General features: G+C 36.5%; 1 protein-coding gene across 8 annotated transcripts in view; it reads left to right on the top strand.

Annotated features, from left to right (window-relative positions):
• Nucleotides 1-441: 441 nt before the first annotated feature.
• The window catches only part of RUNDC3B (RUN domain containing 3B), a 135,086-nt gene continuing 116,367 nt past the window's right edge, over nucleotides 442-19,160 (top strand). For 7 of the 8 annotated variants that reach the window (XM_046020538.1, XM_046020535.1, XM_046020537.1 and 4 more), the window contains exon 1: nucleotides 442-968. In XM_046020538.1, coding sequence (XP_045876494.1) covers nucleotides 841-968 — 128 coding nt within the window. In that variant the 5' untranslated portion in view covers nucleotides 442-840. Of the gene's footprint in view, nucleotides 969-10,029; nucleotides 10,099-19,160 lie in introns of all 8 variants that reach the window. The other variant, XM_046020539.1, reaches the window with a different exon arrangement.

Genomic DNA, 19,160 nt, shown 5'->3' with positions numbered 1-19,160 from the left:
TCCTTTCCTGGCTATCAAGTCCTGGGTCTGTTGAGAGCGCCGGACTGCTGCATTTTCTGGGCTGAGGACCTGGGAATAGGCTTTCGCCGTGGACGCTAACGCTAGAGCTCCCAGCAGTTAAAGCTGGGCTCCACGACAACGATCAGCATTCCTCCCGGGTCTCTCCGGCGCCCCGCATCCCACAATCCCCGTGCAAACTGCAGCGCTGCTCCGCAGCATGCCGGCTGCCTGCAGCACGCGGGCTGCGAACGCGAGCCGGACGTCTTGACAGCTGCCCACGCGCCGGGGTGGTGCTCGAGCACGTTACTTTTAAAAGCAGCGAGGCCGACCCCGCCCCCTGCGTGTAGCGATTGGCTCCAGGTGGACTGCGTTGGCCTGATAGGTGCAGGGAGGGCGGGGCTGCGCGTGCGAGGCTCGTGGCCTCACCGCAGCAGTCGCGCCTGGGGCGCAGTGGCGGCCGAAGGCAGGTGGTAGGGCGTGCGGGCCGGCGGGCACGCGCGCGTGCTGGCTGCGGAGGTCCCTCGGGAAGCGGGGGAGCGCCGACACCGCCCCACACGCTCCTCCTGGCGGCCGGCGGCGCGCGCGAGGGAGGGGGAGGTGCGTGCGTGTGTGCGCGTGAGTGTGTGTGTGAGTGTGTGTGTAGCTTGGGTGCGGAGCGCGAGCCGCCAGTGCCCGGGTACGAGTTCCCCCGCGGTCTTCCACACCCTCCGTTGATCCCTGCTCCTTCCCCCACGACTCGCCAGTGTCCCCACGGTAGCAAAACGAACAAGAGCATTGGGAAGCAGGTGTGGGGGCGGAAGGGGTAGCAGCAGACAAAAGGGGCGCGGGGGTCAGCCTGCCATGGCCTCCCGGAGCCTGGGGGGCCTAAGCGGGAGCCGCGGCGGAGGCGGCGGCGGCGGCTGCAACAAGAAGAGCCTCAGCGCCCGCAATGCTGCGGTGGAGAGGAGGAACCTCATCACCGTGTGCAGGTACGGCGCGGCCCGCGGCTCGCGGCGACGGGAATGGGCAGCCGGCGCCGAGGGTTGAGGGCGAGCGCGCGAGCCCCTGGGGGTCCCTTAGACGGGGGGACCGTGACCTCAGTCTCTGCCGCACCGGGCGTGTCCGCGGTCGCGAGCACCCTGACAGGGGCCCGGGTCTGGGCACCGGGAGGCCCCGGACTTTGAGACAGTTTGAGGACTGGAACCCAGCGAGGATCAGGCTTGGGGCGGGGCCGGGGGAGGATTTGTTTTGAATGTGTCTTCTAGTGTCAGTAAGAGAGGAGGACAGGAAGGAAAAGCTCTTTCATTTAGTGCCCATTAAGCTGTCACCCAGCTTTTGGCGAAGTCGTCGTTGCTGTGATTGTTTACTGTGTTGCCTCAAAATCGGAATGCATTTTGTTTTTGTTTTGGCTTGTTTACGTATGTAGTCAGTTATTTCATTCCCCCGGTATTGAATGTCTACTACAAGCCTGCCGTGTGTGTGTGTGTGTGTGTGTGTGTGTGTGTGTGTGTGTGTGCGTGCGCTTTCTCTCCACTTTTAAATTGCAGTGCTAGTGCAGTTTCTGCAGTTGTTATTCTGCAAGTGGGACTTGTGGAGGATACCTAGTCTTCGTGTCAATGATTTATTCCAAGTCTTCCTTTCCTTAAAGGTTTTCTTTTCTTTATTTTTAAAAAAGATTTTATTTATTTATTTGACAAACAGAGAGCACAAGTAAGCAGAGGCAGGCCGCGGGGGGTGGGGGGGGGGGGAGAAGTAGGCTACCTGCTGAGCAGAGAGCATGATGCAGGGCTCCATCCCAGCATCCTGGGGTCATGACCTGAGTCTCCTGCGATCATGACCTGAGGCCAAGGCAGAGGCTTTAACCCACTGAGCCACCCAGGCGCCCCTCCTTAAAGGTTTTCTAATTATAAATGTAGTATTCCTTTATTCTAGGAAATACGGAAACGTGAAGGGAACAATTAGTATCTGTATTCGGAAATAATTGATATTTCACCAAACATCTCAGCAGCAGCCATTGGTAATCCTCTGAGAATTAAAAAATGACACCTTTTCCTCCTTTTCAATTTCTGTGTATTTCTTGTGTAAAAATGTATCAAGCATCTGTCGCAGCATACAGATATTTATGCTGGGACTTCTGTTCAATAACTTTGAGCGACTTTTTGTTTTTTTAACCTGGACTATTACAGATGTTTGCCTACATAGCAGGAAGACTGCCTCACTGACTGTATGGCCCTTTAGCTGTAAACAGTAAAATAATGTGGACTTGGTTTAATTTACCATTTGTGCTGCCTAGGATACAACCTTTGGGGAAGACATGTATTCAATTTTTTTAAATTCAGGCAAATCTTTTTTTAAGTTAGGAAAATAGAACAATATGCAAGGCTAATGTATTTTACATATATTAAAGATTATTACTTGATTTTTTTAAAAGATGATCATCTTAAGCAGGATCCAACATTCTTGGGATAATGTGTTTCATAAAAGCTCCCTCAGAGTTAAACTTTACAGTGCAGTTTTTTGCCCAGTTGTCTTTTTTCTTTCTTCTTTTTTTTTTTTTTTGTAATTCTTCACACTATAGCATCCAATGCTCAGTAAATATTTATTGATTGAATAATTTCAGTGGTGAGTACTCTTTCTTTTGCTTCTCCATTTTTGTCCTGGCTGATTTTAGGTTACTTGATGTTCATCTGCTCCCTCATCAGAGGAAGGCCAGAAGAAAGGATTTGTACCTCAATCTTATTTAAATAACATTTTAAGTTATATTTAAGACGTTTCAGTCATATTACACTGATTTGTGTGGACAGCTGTCCAGGCTTGCTGTATTTTCATTAATTTTATTTGCATGATTATTGTTTTCTATTGCAAAAAGAATGTAAGTGCTGACCTCAGTTATAATTTACACATAAATTTGTAAAATTTATTTTAAATTTTAAATTTAAAATTAAATTTAAATTTAAAATTAAATTTATTGTAAAACTAAAATAAATTTCAATTTTGGCTTAGATTTCAACTAGTGTATTTATGTGGATTTACTACTAAGGCTGTTCTTCACATCTGAAGAGTTGATGGTTTATATAAATTATCATCCTCCTTAATAATAATGGGAACTGTTTGATAGGACTTGTCTAAAAGGCTTTTACTTTTTGGGAAAAAGAGTCACTCTAGGCCATTTGGATGTTTTTTTAAGTAGTTCTGCCGGAACAAATCAATATTTATGTATTTATGTTTCTTTGCCTTTCAGAGTTACCAAATTGTGGTATCTCATCCTTGTCTCTTAATGAACTCATTTTTATATTTTTACATATCAAGTTAGAGGTGATTTGATATTTAAGTTGTGAAGAAGTTGGTTTAGAGTTTGAGTTCTACGTTTACTTTGTCATTTAGTTCTGTGTCCTTTAATGAGCCATGCAAACATTTCATTATCTTGTTTTCAGATCTGTAAAATCATCTTAGCCTAGATCATTAGTAACCTTCAATAACAGCCTTAAAACTAATGATAGATTGCAAATAAAATGTGTTGATACTTTCTTTTGAATTTCTCCAAATATGAACAGGATAATGGTAGACATATGTTTAATGGCAGCTAGATGAGGTATGTGCATTTTTCTCTCTAAACAAAAACATTTTGAACTGTGCCTTCCATTTTATGTTCCTCCACTGATATTCTAGAAAACTTGTGAACAGTTTACCAAAGCAAATCAAAACAAAATGCTCCCCCTATCATCACGTATCATTCTAATGTATCTATATTATTGGTACGATAATGCTTTTCTTTACTCCTTAAACAACTTAGACATATTCTCAGCTGAGTTTAAAGCTTTATTATGTAACTAAGCAATTCTTTAGGTTTAAAGCCTTGCACAAGAACAGTATTGTTATGGTGTGGAGTTTTTGAAGTGGGTTGCTGGGTTAGGTAAGATAGGACCTGAATTGAATTTAATTTCGATTCATAGTGATTGTGTATGTAATTATTTCATCTCTTATTTTTGTTCTACTGAAAATTTATGCATTGTAGCCTTTAAAATACTTGTATGGTACTTAGTACTATCTTATCATCCTTTTTTTTTTTTTTTAACAGATCATGGTGGAGAGAAACTAGGTCATTTGAGGCCTCTAAATATTTCATGCTAAACTCCAGAATACTCATAGACTGATTTTGGCTCTGTGTACCAACTAGAATTTCCCCTGCATATTCTTTACCGTTTAGAACTTTGAAAAATTAATTTTTTAAAGTCCTGCAGAGTTTTTTTTTTTAATTTCTATTTTTCATCCATAGAAAATCAGGCACATTAGTCATTTTTTCTGTCATTTTATGCTTCATGTTTTATTGAAAAACTTATATATTCTTTTGATTTTACTTCTGTTGGCAAAGAGAATTAAAATGGAAAGTCTCTGTAGGTTAACATCGTTTTATGAGAAAGTTATTTAAGTATTCAGTTTATATATGCATAAACAGATTTTAATATAACATTTGTTAAACTTTTACATCAGTACCTTAAGAGAAACTCCTCACACAATCATAATTTTCCTGTCTTGTGGATAGAAAGGATTAACAAGAGCCACTTAAGGAGAAAGTGTGATGACTGGAGACAAACGATGGTTTTCAAAATCAAGTACTTCTAATAAGAGGTACATAGTTATTCTTGGTTTTCTGTAGGTGAAGATATTATTTCATAATTTGAATCTTATTTCAAGTAACAGTAGGGCTATGTTTTTCCAGTGTAGTCAGGGAATGAGGTGCTTATATTTTCCATGTTATAAATGTTTGAGTTAAACTTAAAATTTTCCCATCAACTATAGTTCTCTACCCACCATTGGTTGTGGAATGCGGTCTTCCATATAACTGAAACTTAGAATTTAAGTGTTTAAATCTAAGCCAAAATAAATATTAATATTTAAAACTTTTTGGGTGAATCACTTTTAAAAATGTACTGCACATTTCCCTATCTTCTTTAAAAAGGCTCTCCAAAGAATAATAGAATCTTTATTGAAGACTTCACTCTGAATCTGTTTCTGTGAATATGTCCTGTGCAGTGGCTGCCCTTGAGGACTCTTGAGATATAGAGCTTTTTGCGACACAGCCCCAAGAAGCTTGTGTGTTTGAAGTTTTTTCTCTGCGTTTGCGTTCTGCTATTGCTTCCTACCAGGTTATCTGTTACTTATTACAGCTCTGCCTGTTTCTAGCAGCTCTTTCCTTTATGCTTCCTGTCTTCACATACGTATTAGAATTGGCTGTGAACTAGGAAAGCAAATAAGTAAATTTGTCATGTGTTTAAAAAAAAAAAAAAAGGCAGCCAGAGGCCTCAGTTAAGTAAGCAAGCTTTAGCACTCTGAACTCAACATTCTAGTTGATGAATAATCAGAAAAAATGTCTCTAGCTCTGTTTGAACGTGGTGGGTGAACTCCAGATACATAAAATGTTAGTATGATTGGCAATATTATCCTTTAAAGAACTTCAAATTGAGGGACTTACTTTCTTGTACTTGCTTGAATATGCTTCATGAGACTCTTCATACCCTGGCTAAAGAGATTATATTTTTGACTAAAGTTCTTTTAGTCATGTTCTGTGTAGCAGAACTTTGGGTTTGGTCTTTAATCAACATTTTTAGTTGTATTCTTTTGGAGCAGGTTCAGTATCATTTCTGAGGAGTTAAGAGCCCTGATAGGTATTGGTGACAGAGGTAGCATGATCATCTTTTCAGCCATCAGTCCTGGATAAATTCCACAGCATGCATAGGTCATTATCTCTTCCCCTAGCTAAAATGAGTTCATACTCAGGGAAATAGCTGTCCTCCACACATGTAACTTTCCTGCTTATCTTAACTTGCCTACTTATCTTAACTTCATTGCTGATTGATAAATATCAGAAGCTCAATTGAAAGATCGGATATTCAAGGGGGAATATGTGAAGCTTATCTGCTCATGTGTTCAGTCTTACAAGTTTAGAAGATCTATATCTGAGTTGGTCCAAATCATCAGAAAGCAGCTGGGTATGTAGACAGCATTGCTTCACACAATCCTGTCACCACTTGCTTTTTCACAATTGTGCATTGGTAAGATTCCATCAGCTTATATTGTGTGTCATCAGAAGAAACAGTCACAGAAGGTCTTGAAGTTGTCAAGAACATTGTTTATTATGTCAAGAAGTGTCTTCTTTTTGTTAAGATTTCAATGAGAAATGGCTGTCTTATTTTAGTGCCAAGAATTGTATCTCTAGGCAGTTGGTTTATTTATATCTACTGGACACAAATGTGTAACTGACAACTTCTTTTTTCTTGTAAGCTTTAGAAATTTTAGTATTAAATCTGTGGCCAAGCTCTAAAAGATATATAGAACACGGGAGTAATGCATTTAGCATTATTCTTAGCTCACTTTGCTTTCACATTTTTCATATAAATTATTATTGACCTGTAATCTGCATACAGAAAGTGCACATAGCATAAGTGTACAGCTTTGTGAATTTTTGCAAAGAGGACGCTACCTTGTAACTAGCAATTGAGTCAAGAAAAAGAATATTACCCTTCATGTATTTAAATAGTCTGAAATTTTTCTCAAAAATGTTTGTAGTTGTGCAAATACGTATACGTCCCTTTCTAAACTTCTTATTTTATGTTTTTATATGGTAACAGATCACTAAATTTTTTAAATTTTCTTTTTTTGCTGATATATAGACATAAAATCAACCTTTTAAAATATTTGTCTTGTAATCTAGTAATCTTACCAGATTTACTTATTAATTCTAACAGATTTTCTGCCTTTTTTTTTTTTTAATTCGAATACAGTCATGTTATCTGCTTGTTTAAAAGTTCATGCCTTTGTTTTCTTCTGTTACTGCACTGGATAGGACCAGAGTATTGCAGAAAATATTAAAAATTTTGCCATGAGGTAAATGTTTGCAATCAAATGTTTTTTTCTATCAAAATATACCTAATTTCTCCTCCTTTTTTTCTGGTTATGTAGGGAATTTTATTGACTGACTTTTGAAGGTTAAACTACTCTGGAATAAAAACACTTCATTGTGTTGTGTTATCTTTTTTACATATCTTTGCATTCAATGAGTTAATATTCCATTTGGGATTTTCACCTTTATGTTCAGGGAAGAGAGTTATCTGTAATTGTTCTTTCTTACAGTGTCCTTGTTTAGTTTTGTCACTAAGATTATCTGACCTTATAAAGCAAGTTGGGAAATATTCTTTAGTAGAAGAATTTGTATAGCATTAGAGTAATATTTCTTTCTTAAACTTTTTAAAGAATTCACCAGGGAAGAAATCTGAACTGCTAATTGTCTTTGTAGGAAGTCTTTTTAGTAACAGATTCAATTTATTTAATAGACACTGTACAATTCAGATTTCCTGTTTCTTCTCAAATCAGGCTTCATCGAGTTTTTCATACATATTACCAAATTTATTCTTAAGAGCTTTCAAAGCTCTTCATATCTTTTTATTGTTTAAAAAAGCTGTAGTAAGTTTCCATTTTCTTTCCTGATACTGCTAATCTCTGTTTTTCCCATGTTTTTTCTTGCTAGGAGTTTATGAATTTTTTTTTTTAAGATTTTATTTATTTGACAGATAGAGATCACTATCTGTAGGCAGATAGTAGAGTAGGCAGAGAGGCAGAGAGAAAGAGAGGAAGAAGCAGGCTCCCTGCTGAGCAGAGAGCCCGATGCGGGACTCGATCCCAGGACCCTGAAATCATGACCTGAGCCAAAGGCAGAGGCTTTAACCCACTGAGCCACCAAGGCGCCCCAAGTTTATGAATTTTATGTATCTTTTCAAAAGTCAGCTTTTGGCTTTGTTAATTTTCTCTGCCATATATTTATTTCTTAATTCATGGGTGTCTTTATTATTTCCTTGACTTTAAGTTCCTGTTTTTCTTTTTTTTCCAATTTCTTAAGATGGGAGTTTAGATCATTGTTTTTTAGCCTTTCTTCTTTTCTAATACATGCCTTTTAAATCTATAGATGCCCTTGTTAGGCATTACTTTGGGATTGCTCACAAGATTTGAAATGTTGTATCTTTACTATTAATTAGATTAAAATGTTTTCTAATTTCTGTTGGGATTTCTTTAACTCAAGGGTTATTTAAAAATGTATTATTTAACTTTCAAATAGTGAAGGATTTTCTAGTTATTTTTAGATATCCATTTTTAACTTAATTCCACTATACTTATAGAGAACATACTCTGAAAGATTTCAGACTTTTGAGATTTTGTTTATGCTTGCTTTATGATATAGTATATGGTTAATTTTGATATTTCATGTATGTTTGAAAAATATATATAATCTGTCATTGATTGCATGTTCCATGTTAATTGTATTTAAGTATGTTAATTGTGCTTTCATATATTCTTTATTCTTTATTAGTTTTTTATATGTTTAGTCTATCTAATTTTGTGAGAGATATGTTAAAGTCTGTCTCAGTATACTTTTGCCTATTTCCTCCTTTAGTTCTGTCATTTTTGCGGTCAATATTTTGTTGTTTTATTATTGGCTGTGTGCAGATTTAGAAATGTGATCTCTTGGGGCGCCTGGGTGGTGCATTTGATTAAATATCCAACTCTTGATTTTGGCTCAGGTCGTGATCTCAGGCTTATGAGATCAAGCCCTGCATCCAGCTCTGCTTCAGATTCTCTCTCCCTCTGCCCCTTCTGTTCATATTCTCTCTCAAAAAAATAAATAAGTCTTATTGTGACTTTCTAGGGGTTGGATTCCTTTGTCACCATGAAATATCTTTCTTTATCTCTAATACTGTTATTGCCTTAAAGTCTATTTTGTCTGCTATTAATATAGTTAAAACAGCTTTCTTTCAGTTAATGTTTGTATGGTATCTCTTTTTCCATCCTTAACTTTTAATTTTTTTGTCCTTAAATTTGAAGTGTCTCTAGTAGGCAGGATAAAATTGAGTTTGGGGTTTTATCTAGTCTTTTATTTAGAGTATTAGGCCATTTACATTTAATGTTATTGTATTTGGGTTTATAGCTACCATTTTACTCTTTGTTTTATGTTGACTTTTTTCTCTTTCCTTGCCTTCTTATATATCAGTATTTTTTTTTAATTCCACTATTCCAGTTTTTCTCTCAGTGAACTTGTTAGTCATAAGTTTTTTTTCTTATTTTGTATTTATGTTAGGTTCCCATTCTTTTGGCAATTACTCTTGATTTATCACAGTGTAATATAAATTTAATTAATTTATTCCTTCTCATCGTATACACTTTGTCTATATATATTTTAAATTCTATAAGAATCTTTTATTGCTCTATTTATACTTGATATCCAGTTAATACACATTTGCATTTACCTACATATTTACCCTTGCCATTGCTCTTCCATCAGGTTTGGGAAAATTTTGGCTATTGTCTTTTTATGCTCCAGTTACATGTATGTTAAATTTTACCAGGGTCCACTTGACTTAGGTTCTTTCTTTTCTGTATCGTCTCTTCTTTATTCTCTTTCTGCTTCAGTTTGTCTATTTTCTATTGACTTCTTTTCTTTTCATTAATCTTGTCTTCTACTGTTTCTCACCTACTGAGTAAATTAAATGAGTTTTTAATTTTAGATAGTTCTATAATTTTGATTCGATTCTTTTAAAATAGACTCTAATCCTCTTATAAAAATATGTATCTTTTTATCTATATCCATCTTTTCTTGTCTTCCCTAGGTCATATTAATCATAGTTATCCTAAAGTTTTCTCACTAATTTAGAATATTTGTATCATCTTACATCTCTTTTTATTGAGTTTTGTCTCTTCCTGTCTTTGTCATGTAGTCTTATTTTTTTGGCATATCTAGATTTCTTTCATTGAATGCCAGATAGTATGAAATTTTTTCAGCACTTTTGTTCTTTAAGTGCTATTATACTTACCCTTTGTCAACCATTATGTCAAAAGTATTCATCAGAACATAACATAAAGTAGAAAAAGACCACAGAAGAATAAACAGGTGGAGTGCACCTGTCAATTTGAAGAAAACATGGTCAAGAGCATACTAGGGCCCATGGCTCATAATACAGGGTAGTGCTCACTTTCTTTACTAATGTTATCTTCTTCTGGAAGCTAGAGTGGTAGCTGATCACCTTCATCTAGTCAAGGATGGTGCCAAATCCAGGCTGGATTTCAACACTGGTAAGTCTTGCTCAGCCTTTCATTTGCCCCTGACCATCCACGGTTTTAAACCTAGATTTGGTATATTTTTCAGCACCCTTTCTCCAGTAGTCCTAAACTATTACTTTGTTTTCCGGAACTATCAAATGCTATATTCTGTTAATCAGAGGCTTTCTGATTAGGATTTTAGTCTTCTGATGATAAGAAGGTGTTTGAGGCCTTTCCAGGTTTCCTTCAAAAGCTTTCCTGGTGTTTTTGTTCCCTGCTAGCATCCTTCTGTGGGAGTTAGCCCTGCTACACTCAGAACTAGCAGACACTCCTGGGTAAAAGCAACTATAGCAGTGCACTGATTTTTGGCTTTCCTCTTTCTGGAGTCTTAAACCTCTCTAATTCCTACTATTTCAGCCACTCTTTGCAGGCTTCAAACATATGATTCCTGTAATTCCTCCCAGTTTTTCTAGCTGTACTCTGTGCATGGGTCTACCACCATTTATTCCATCTTGCTTAGTCTGTTCCCACACTTTTCATCTTCCCCAATTTTAATTTATGCAGCCAACTGATGGTATTTTATATGCCCTCATAGGCAATCTGAAGTCTTTTCTGGAATAGGTTGTATAAATAAATATAGCACCAATTATGCTGTAATCTAGTTATCTTTTTGTCTTTTACTAGAATGTGAATTTCTCAAACACTGGAATCTGTTTACTCAGCATCTCGTTTATTTCCAGCATTTAGTGCATAGTAGGCATGTTTATCAAATGAGGTAGCTATAACTAGTGAAGAATAATAGCAGTGGGTGACATTTCCAAAATAAGGTTGAAGGTTGACTTAGAGAATTATCATCACTTATTTTTTAAAAGTCACCCTAATGGTTACTCAGAGGAGTTTTAAATGTCTAATAGTTTCAGCAGTAGAATTTGCTTTCTTCTGAATGGAGTTATGCTAATTGAATTTAATGTGGAAATAGAAAAATAAAAATTCATCTCTTCCAGTGTTTGAATAATAGTTTTTAAAAAAAGGTGAGGCTGAGCTAAACAAATTTTTTTTAGTATTTCCTTACCAAAGCATCTACTCTAATTTTCAATTCTATAGAGCGTATTTCACAAAAATGGGTAAAAAATATAAAATGCATACTGTTTTGAAAATATTGTCTAAAAGAAAATGCACAAAATGCACATATTTTTGCCTTAAGTAAAAATCACATTGTCCATTTTTTCTGGTAAAGGTGATTGTCCTTAGAAGAGGGCAACAGTATCCCCCATATATTCAAATTTAATGTTTGATTTTGAAATTTTTAATTTCTCAGGGCGCCTGGGTGGCTCAGTGGGTTAAGCCTCTGCCTTCGGCTCAGGTCATGATCCCAGGGTCCTGGGATCGAGCCCCGCATCAGGCTTTCTGCTCGGCAGGGAGCCTGCTTCCTCCTCTCTCTCTGCCTGCTTCTCGGCTTACTTGTGATCTCTGCCTGTCAAATAAATAAAATAAAATCTTAAAAAAAAAAAAAAGAGAGAAGCCCATTTCTCAATGTGGTACTGCCTTACGAGGGTCCTCTGGACTTTTTGAAATTTTTAATTTCTCTTAATACTTACACTTAAAAAATTAACACCTCTTTTGTATTCTAGATGAAGTCTCAAAATTAATATTAAAATGTAAGTTAAGGGACACCTGGGTGGCTCAGTTGGTTAAGTGTCTGTCTTTATCTCAGGTCATGATCTCAGAGTCCTGGGATTAAGACCTGCATCAGGCTTCTTGCTTTGTGGGGAGCCTGCTTCTCCTCTCTGCTTTGCCTGCAGCTCCCCCTGCTTGTGCTCTCTTTCTGTTTCTGACAAATAAGTAAATAAAATCTTTATATATATATATATATATGTATACACACATACATGTATGTGTATGTATGTAATACATATATACCTACATGTATACACATATGTGTGTATACATGTATGTTAAAATTTTAATGAAATTAAAAACATGAAACAACTGTTTAACAACTGAGGAAGATACATTAATTTCATGCATGCAGAATATGCTTTTTGGAGGAAAAATATTAGATGAGCATTTATGACTAGAAATGAAAATTCTTTAATATGCTCTTCATATATGCAGAGCATATATGAAGCAGTTTCTATTTCAATCAGATTTATTTTATATTTAAACCTAACTTTGGTAGAATTCAAACCCAAATATACCTGGTTTCACAATACATTGTGCTTTCCTCTTAGGCGCTTCCTTCAGTGTCTCTGGCTACATATGAACTGGTTCTAAATCATGCGTGGGTATATGTGTTTGTATTTGAGCTGTAGAATCAGAAAATGGGAACCTTCATTTTCTTAGCATTTCTGGTATTCATAAACCATGACTGCTTCCTATTAAGTCCTTTAGAAGATGAGTTTACACACAGACACTTGAAATTCTTGCCTCTTTTTTCTATGTTTAGATGTTATTCAGTGAAATACTGATGCTCTAAAAAGAAAGGGAATATGTGCTAATATTTAGTAATTTTTGTGTAAGTTGTAAATTAAATACTTTATGTATGGTATCTCTTCTAAATGTCATAATAATTTGGTAATTGATTACTGAGGAACTGAGGTTCAGAGAGGTTAAGTGTCTTGACAGGAATGGATAACAGCAGAGCCAGGTATGAATCCAGGGCCTTCTAATATTAAAGCCCCTGTTCTTTCTATTGCTGTGTTGCTGCTGTGAGCATCTAGTTTAGTAGTTTACTGATGTTAAAATATATTTCTTGAATATTCTTGTTTGTTATTGGATAAACAGCATTTGGATTCCAGAAGGATAAGTGGTCCAAGGGTATAAAGAATTCTTCATTAAGATGATTTTAATTGGGAGTTCTTTCATATAAGAGATTTAATAAATTAATTTATGTTAAGATTGGAAGTTTTCTTGGTTTGTTAGCTTTCTAATTTTAGAGTTTGTTTTTATTTTTTATTTTTTTTGGAAAATTTTGTCTTGCCCTTTTTTTTTAAGATAGTGCTTCTAATGTTATTTCTCATGTTGGGCAATCTGTTGTCATCAGTCTGCTTATATAGTAATACAAGATGTTAATTATTTAGTATCTCATCCTTAAAGTACTTAGATTAACAATTATTTTTAAAAGAGCTTTTGTCAACATATAGTACATTATTAGTTTTTGATGCAGTGTGTTGGCTAACTGAACATAATAAAAATAAATAAATTATTAAAGAAATAAAATAGTGCACCTCACAAGTGCTTAATAAATAAATAAATAAAAGTACAGAGAGGGAAAATATTTTAAAATATACTTTTCTGGGGCACCTGAGTGGCTCAGTGGGTTATGGTCATGGTCCCCGGGTCCTGGGATAGAGCCCCACATCGGGCTCTCTGCTCGGTGGGGAACCTGCTTCTCTTCCTCTCTCTCTACCTGCCTCTCTGCCTACTTGTGATCTCTGTCTGTCAAATAAATAAATAAAATCTTTTTAAAAAAATAAAAAATAGGTGCGCCTGGGTGGCTCAGTGGATTAAGCCGCTGCCTTCGGCTCAGGTCATGATCTCAGGATCCTGGGATCGAGCCCCGCATCGGGCTCTCTGCTCCGTGGGAAGCCTGCTTCCTCCTCTCTCTCTGCCTGCCTCTCTGCCTGCTTGTGATCTCTCTCTCTGTCAAATAAATAAATTAAAAATCTTTAAAAAAAAAATCTTAAAAAAATAAAAAAATACACTTATCTCTCTCCTTTTAATTTTTACATAGGGTAAAAGTTTTAAAAATAGTCAAGACTATAATAAGTGAGAGACTTAGGCTACCATTTCAGATAAATTGATTGGGACTTTTTTTTCCTGTGTTCCACTGGCAACAGGTTGGATTTGGCCTGTGATAGTAGTTGTAGACTCCTGGTAAAAGGATATGTGTAAAGATTTTTTTTAAATTATAAAAAGATTAAAATTACAGAAAAATTAAAGTGAAATACACATGATTTTTGGGAATTCTTACTTTCATAATACTTGAAAAAAGAAGACAAATTTCTGATTCTAAAAGATTTTTTTAGTTTCTGGTATAAAATATAAGTAAAGAAATAAGCTATTATCTATAGTTACTGATATCCATGTCCTTGTTGATTATTGATGATGGATACTGTATTAATGGAAGAAGATAGTTACCTGCCCCTTTGATAAAGACCACTAGCAGTAATAAGCATTATAAGGAATTCTGTAATTTTGGTGTGAAATAGTGGAAAGAATTTTATCACAAGATTTGGATAGTTATGTTCTACTTAAAAATACAAATTATGAATTATTTTTCTGAAATCCTTTTCGTTTTGAAATGTGATGACTCTAGATGCTTTTATGTACTTTGGTTATCTTCAGATATAATTCTCTGGTGAAGAGATTTAATGGTATAGGTAAGAAAATCTGTTTCGTGTGAAATTTATTTATTTATTTATTTATTTTTAAGAGGGATAGAGAGTGGCAAGGGGTGGGGGGAGGACAGAGGGAAGAGGAGAGAGAGAATCCTAAGCAGGCTCTATACCCATTGCAGAGCCTGAAGGTGAGCTCCATCTCACAACCCTGAGACCATGACCTGCGCCCAAATCGGGTCAGACATTCAACCAACTGAGCCACCCAGGCATCCTGCAATTTACAGTATTTGAAGCATGTTTGCTTATTGTAAGAGGATAGGAATATATTTTTTCCTACTGGATCATTCTGCATGTATGTGAATATATATGTAATATGACTAATGCAGAGCCTTAAATATTAAAGGCAGATTTCTACTTTTTAACAGTTTCTTTCCAGTAATGTAGAAATTTAAGAGAGTACTAATTTTATTATTTTGTTTTCATGTTTTTACTTTTTAATTATTTATGGTTAAAATTAAGTACAAATCTATGACTCATGGGAGGAATGAGTTTAATGTACTGTAATGAAGATCTTTTAAACATAGTTTTGGTAACTATCTCATTTTTTCTGGTATGTTGCCAAAGAGAAAAAGGTAGTTTGTGCTTTCTTAGGTTCGACGGTTTTATTTACAATCATTCTTTCCTATTTCTGACCTAACAAAAATTTTCTTTGGTCATTGAAAGTGGAAAAGAGAATCTGTTTAGACAGAGACATTTTAAAAACTGTGCCTCAGGGGTGCCTGGGTGTCTCAGTGGGTTAAGCCTCCACCTTTGGCTTAGGTCATGATCTCAGGGTCCTGGGATCAAGGCCCTTCTCAAGCTCTCTGCAAAGCAGGGAGACTGCTTTCTCCTCTCCCTCTGCTTGCCTCTCTGCCTACTTGTGATCTCTCTCTTTGTCAGATAAATAAATAAAATCTTAAAAAAAAAAAGTGCTTCATTATATGACCCTTTTATGTACATTTTTGAATTTTTAATTCTTATGTAAAAGCTGTTACTTAGACTTGGATTTGGTATTTTTAGACATTCATCAAATTGTCATTTCATTATTTTAAAATCAGTCCTTTTCAGGAAATAGATGACTAATATTAATGTCATCATTTATCAGGAAATAGCTCAGCATCTGTGTTATATTTTTTTAGATGTATTGAAATTCTTTTTACAGGTTTGGTTTTTATAGCACATCTTAGCTAGTTACTGTGTTATGGAGGAAAAGATTCTCATTATTTTGGCATAATGGAGCTAGCTACATAGTTCTAGAGAAATAAGTGTTGAGTGGGAAGACTTGGCTAGCTAGAAGTAAAACATGGATTCTGAGGAACTGAGTTACCTTCTGAAATTTTGATTTGTGTTGGAGGAGAATAGGATATAAATGATGAAGCAAAGGCAGGAAACATTTTTTTTTTCCTTATCAACCTTGATGTAATAGAATATTTAAAATGCTTTCTCACCCTTAAATATCTTCATGCTTAGAAGTACCAGAACCTGGGGCACCTGGGTGGCTCAGTGGGTTAGAACCTCTGCCTTCGGCTCAGGTCATGATCCCGGGGTCCTGGGATCGAGCCCCGCATCAGGCTCTCTGCTCTGCAGGGAGCCTGCTTCCTCCTCTCTCTCTGCCTGCCTCTCTGCCTAGTTGTGATTTCTCTCTGTCAAATAAATAAAATATTAAAAAAAAAAAAGAAGTACCAGAACTTGTGTCTAAAGGTATGCTTTAGGATATCTGGGCTTTGTTTTTATTTTTATTCAGGTGTTGGATTAAAAGTAATTTAGTGTTCTGAGATTTACCACCCTAGGTTTTCCATCAGGCAAATAATGTCTTCTGTAGGAATACAAGCTACTGATAAGATAATAAAAAGATGCATATATTTTATTGATGACTGATGTGTGTATGGCTCTTGGTGCTTCAAAAATATATGTATTAATATCCATGGTCTTTCTTCCCATTATAATTTACAATGTGGATAATTTGTTAGGATTTTGTATTATTCCTGGAAGATAATAGGGACAAAAATCTTATCAGATTTTTATTGGTAGAAATTGAATATTCAGGGACACATGGGTGGCTCAGATGGTTAAGTATCTGCCTTCAGCTCAGATCATGATCCCAGGGTCCTGGGATGGAGCCCACATCAGCTCCCTACTCAGCAGGTAGCCTGCTTCCCCCTCTTCCTCTGCCTGCTTCTCCCCCCACCCCCAACGCTCTTTCTCTGTCAAACAAACTGAATATTCAAACATAGCTCTTTTTTCTTTTTTTAAGATTTTATTTATTTGACAGAGATCACAAGCAGGCAGAGAGAGAGGGGGAAGCAGGCTCCCCGCTGAGCAGAGAGCCCGGTAGGGGTGGGGGGGCGGGGAGGCTCGACTCCAGGACCCAGGGATCATGACCTGAGTTGAAGGCAGAGGCTTTAACCCACTGAGCCACCCAGGTGCCCTCAAACATAGCTCTTTTTGATGAAATAAGTACTGTGTTATTTTTAAGTAAAATTTTCGGTTCATTTCGCTGATGCGCATTACAGTCTTAAATGCCATATTTTATTTATTTATTTAAAAGATTTTATTTATTTATTTGACAGAGACAGCCAGAGAGGGAACACAAGCAGGGGGATTCGGGGAGGGAGAAGCAGGCTCCCTGCTGAGCAGGGAGCCCAATGCTGGGACTCTATCCCAGGACCATAGGATCATGACCTGAGCTGAAGGCAGATGCTTAACAACTGAGCCATCCAGGTGCCCCATAATGTTCCAAAGTTTCCTTTTATTTAGGTCAAAATCCAAACTAGGGGTTTCGTTTATTCGTTTTAGGAACATTTTTCAATCTCTTACTGAATGAGAGCATTCTACTTATTTATTCTTATTAAAAGTTTGCTAAAGATTGGCAGCATTTTTCTCCTGTATTGTCAATGAAATGGGCATAAGAACAAAAACAAGTTTTCAAGTATCTCTTTAATCTGGTTTATCTGTTTATCCTCTTTTTGTTTCTATTCATTTACTCGTGCATTGCCTCTGATGTTTATCTAACTTGACTATTTTTTAGGTACCAGAGACCACTTCAGTATTACCTCTTTTTTAGCTGTTCTTATTTTTCTGTACATAATGGCTTCTGCCTTTGAGTCCCAGTTGTAGTTATAGATAGTACTACGTACTGAACATTAATCCACCTAGGTTAATATTATTTGTCCTGACCAAAGAAGACTGAAAATTATTTGAATAATTATTTTCTCAGTGCTCCCAAGAATATATAATTACTACTATTCTGGTTACCTAGAGAAATGTTATTTCATCACATACAAAAAATGACTTAGGTAGTGGTTCTCAAAGTATACTCCCAGACTCTCACCTCTTCAGGGGTCCAGAAGGTCAGAAATTATTTTCTTAACAGTTATAAGAAAGTATCTGCCTTTTTTGTTCAAATTCTTTAACAAGTCTGTAGTGTTTTCCAAAGGCTGCATGGTGTATAATACTAAATAGACTGACCACAGAAGCAGATATGAGGATTTATTCTCTTCTGTTCAACACAACATTAAAGATATTTGCACAGAGCTACAACAGTGCTATTCTTGCTAATTTTTTGTTGTTTTGGAAAAGATATATTTTATAAAATACATTATTTATGCTAACATGCAATGAATTGTTCTGTTTATAATTAATAAATGGGACAGTCCTCAATTTGCACAGTTCTACTATGTACTGTTTTAGTTACTACAATTTATTTACTACCAGCCTATACCAATACAGGTTGAGTTTGACTACCATGGTCCTTTAACTGTGAGTAATTGTTTAAGATGAGATTTTGTTGCTGGCACCATAGTCTACAACTCAGTGTGTTAATAACATATGCGCCCCACAATCAGTGACCACTCATGTCACTTGTTTCTAAGTCTGCCTAGCACTGGTCACTCTGCATGTGTTAGTAGTTCATGCACAGAAATCAAAACCTGTAGTTGTATAGCTTCCTTGTGTCTTGGTGATAAACCCACATGATGTTTTACAAAATAAGGGTAATGAAAAGAGTGAATTGACCAACAGAGATGAAAATGTGGTGAAGAAACGGAAGTGCTGACACTGGAAGTGAAATTTGAATTGAACTTAAGTGGAATTACAGAAGAAATAATTAATCACAAGGGTGTCTGAGTGGCACAGTTGGTTAAATGTTTGACTCTTGGTTTTGGCTCAGGTTGTGAACTCAGGGTCCTGAGATTGAGCCCCACATAGTCTGCTTCAGAGTCTCCCTCTCCCTCTACCCCTCCCGCTTTTGTTCTCTTTCTCTCTCAATTTCTCTAACATAAATAAGTAAATCTTAAAAAAAAAAAAGAAGGAAAGAATTAATCATGGGAATATTGACATTTCTGCTGTTCAAGGGAATTTAGGTATGCAGCTAGAAGAACTTAGTGAAGGTGAATATACTGATATAAATAACAGAGTGGTTATGACAAAAAGGAGGTCCCAGTAAAGTGGTACTGGCAAGCCACTTCACATTATAAGGCCTCCCCAAGATTTTCACAATTGAAAATGCAAAAGGATAAAATGTTGGAAACTAGTCCACACTTACAAAGTGATAATTTGCCAAGGCATAGAAAATACACTCACTCTGTATTTTTAAGTTATACAGTAAGAATGCAAACTACTGTTGGTAAATTTTTTTCTTACGAAGAAAACTGCTTAAATTCTCAGTATTTCTAATGTTTTAAATTATAGTGTACTATATAAATGTTTCACTACTTT

This window comes from Meles meles, chromosome 10 (genome assembly GCF_922984935.1).
Source record: "Meles meles chromosome 10, mMelMel3.1 paternal haplotype, whole genome shotgun sequence".
NCBI classification, from domain to species: Eukaryota; Metazoa; Chordata; class Mammalia; order Carnivora; family Mustelidae; genus Meles; species Meles meles.
The sequence above is the reverse complement of the archived record's forward strand: the minus strand, read 5'-3'. Positions and strand labels throughout refer to the sequence as shown.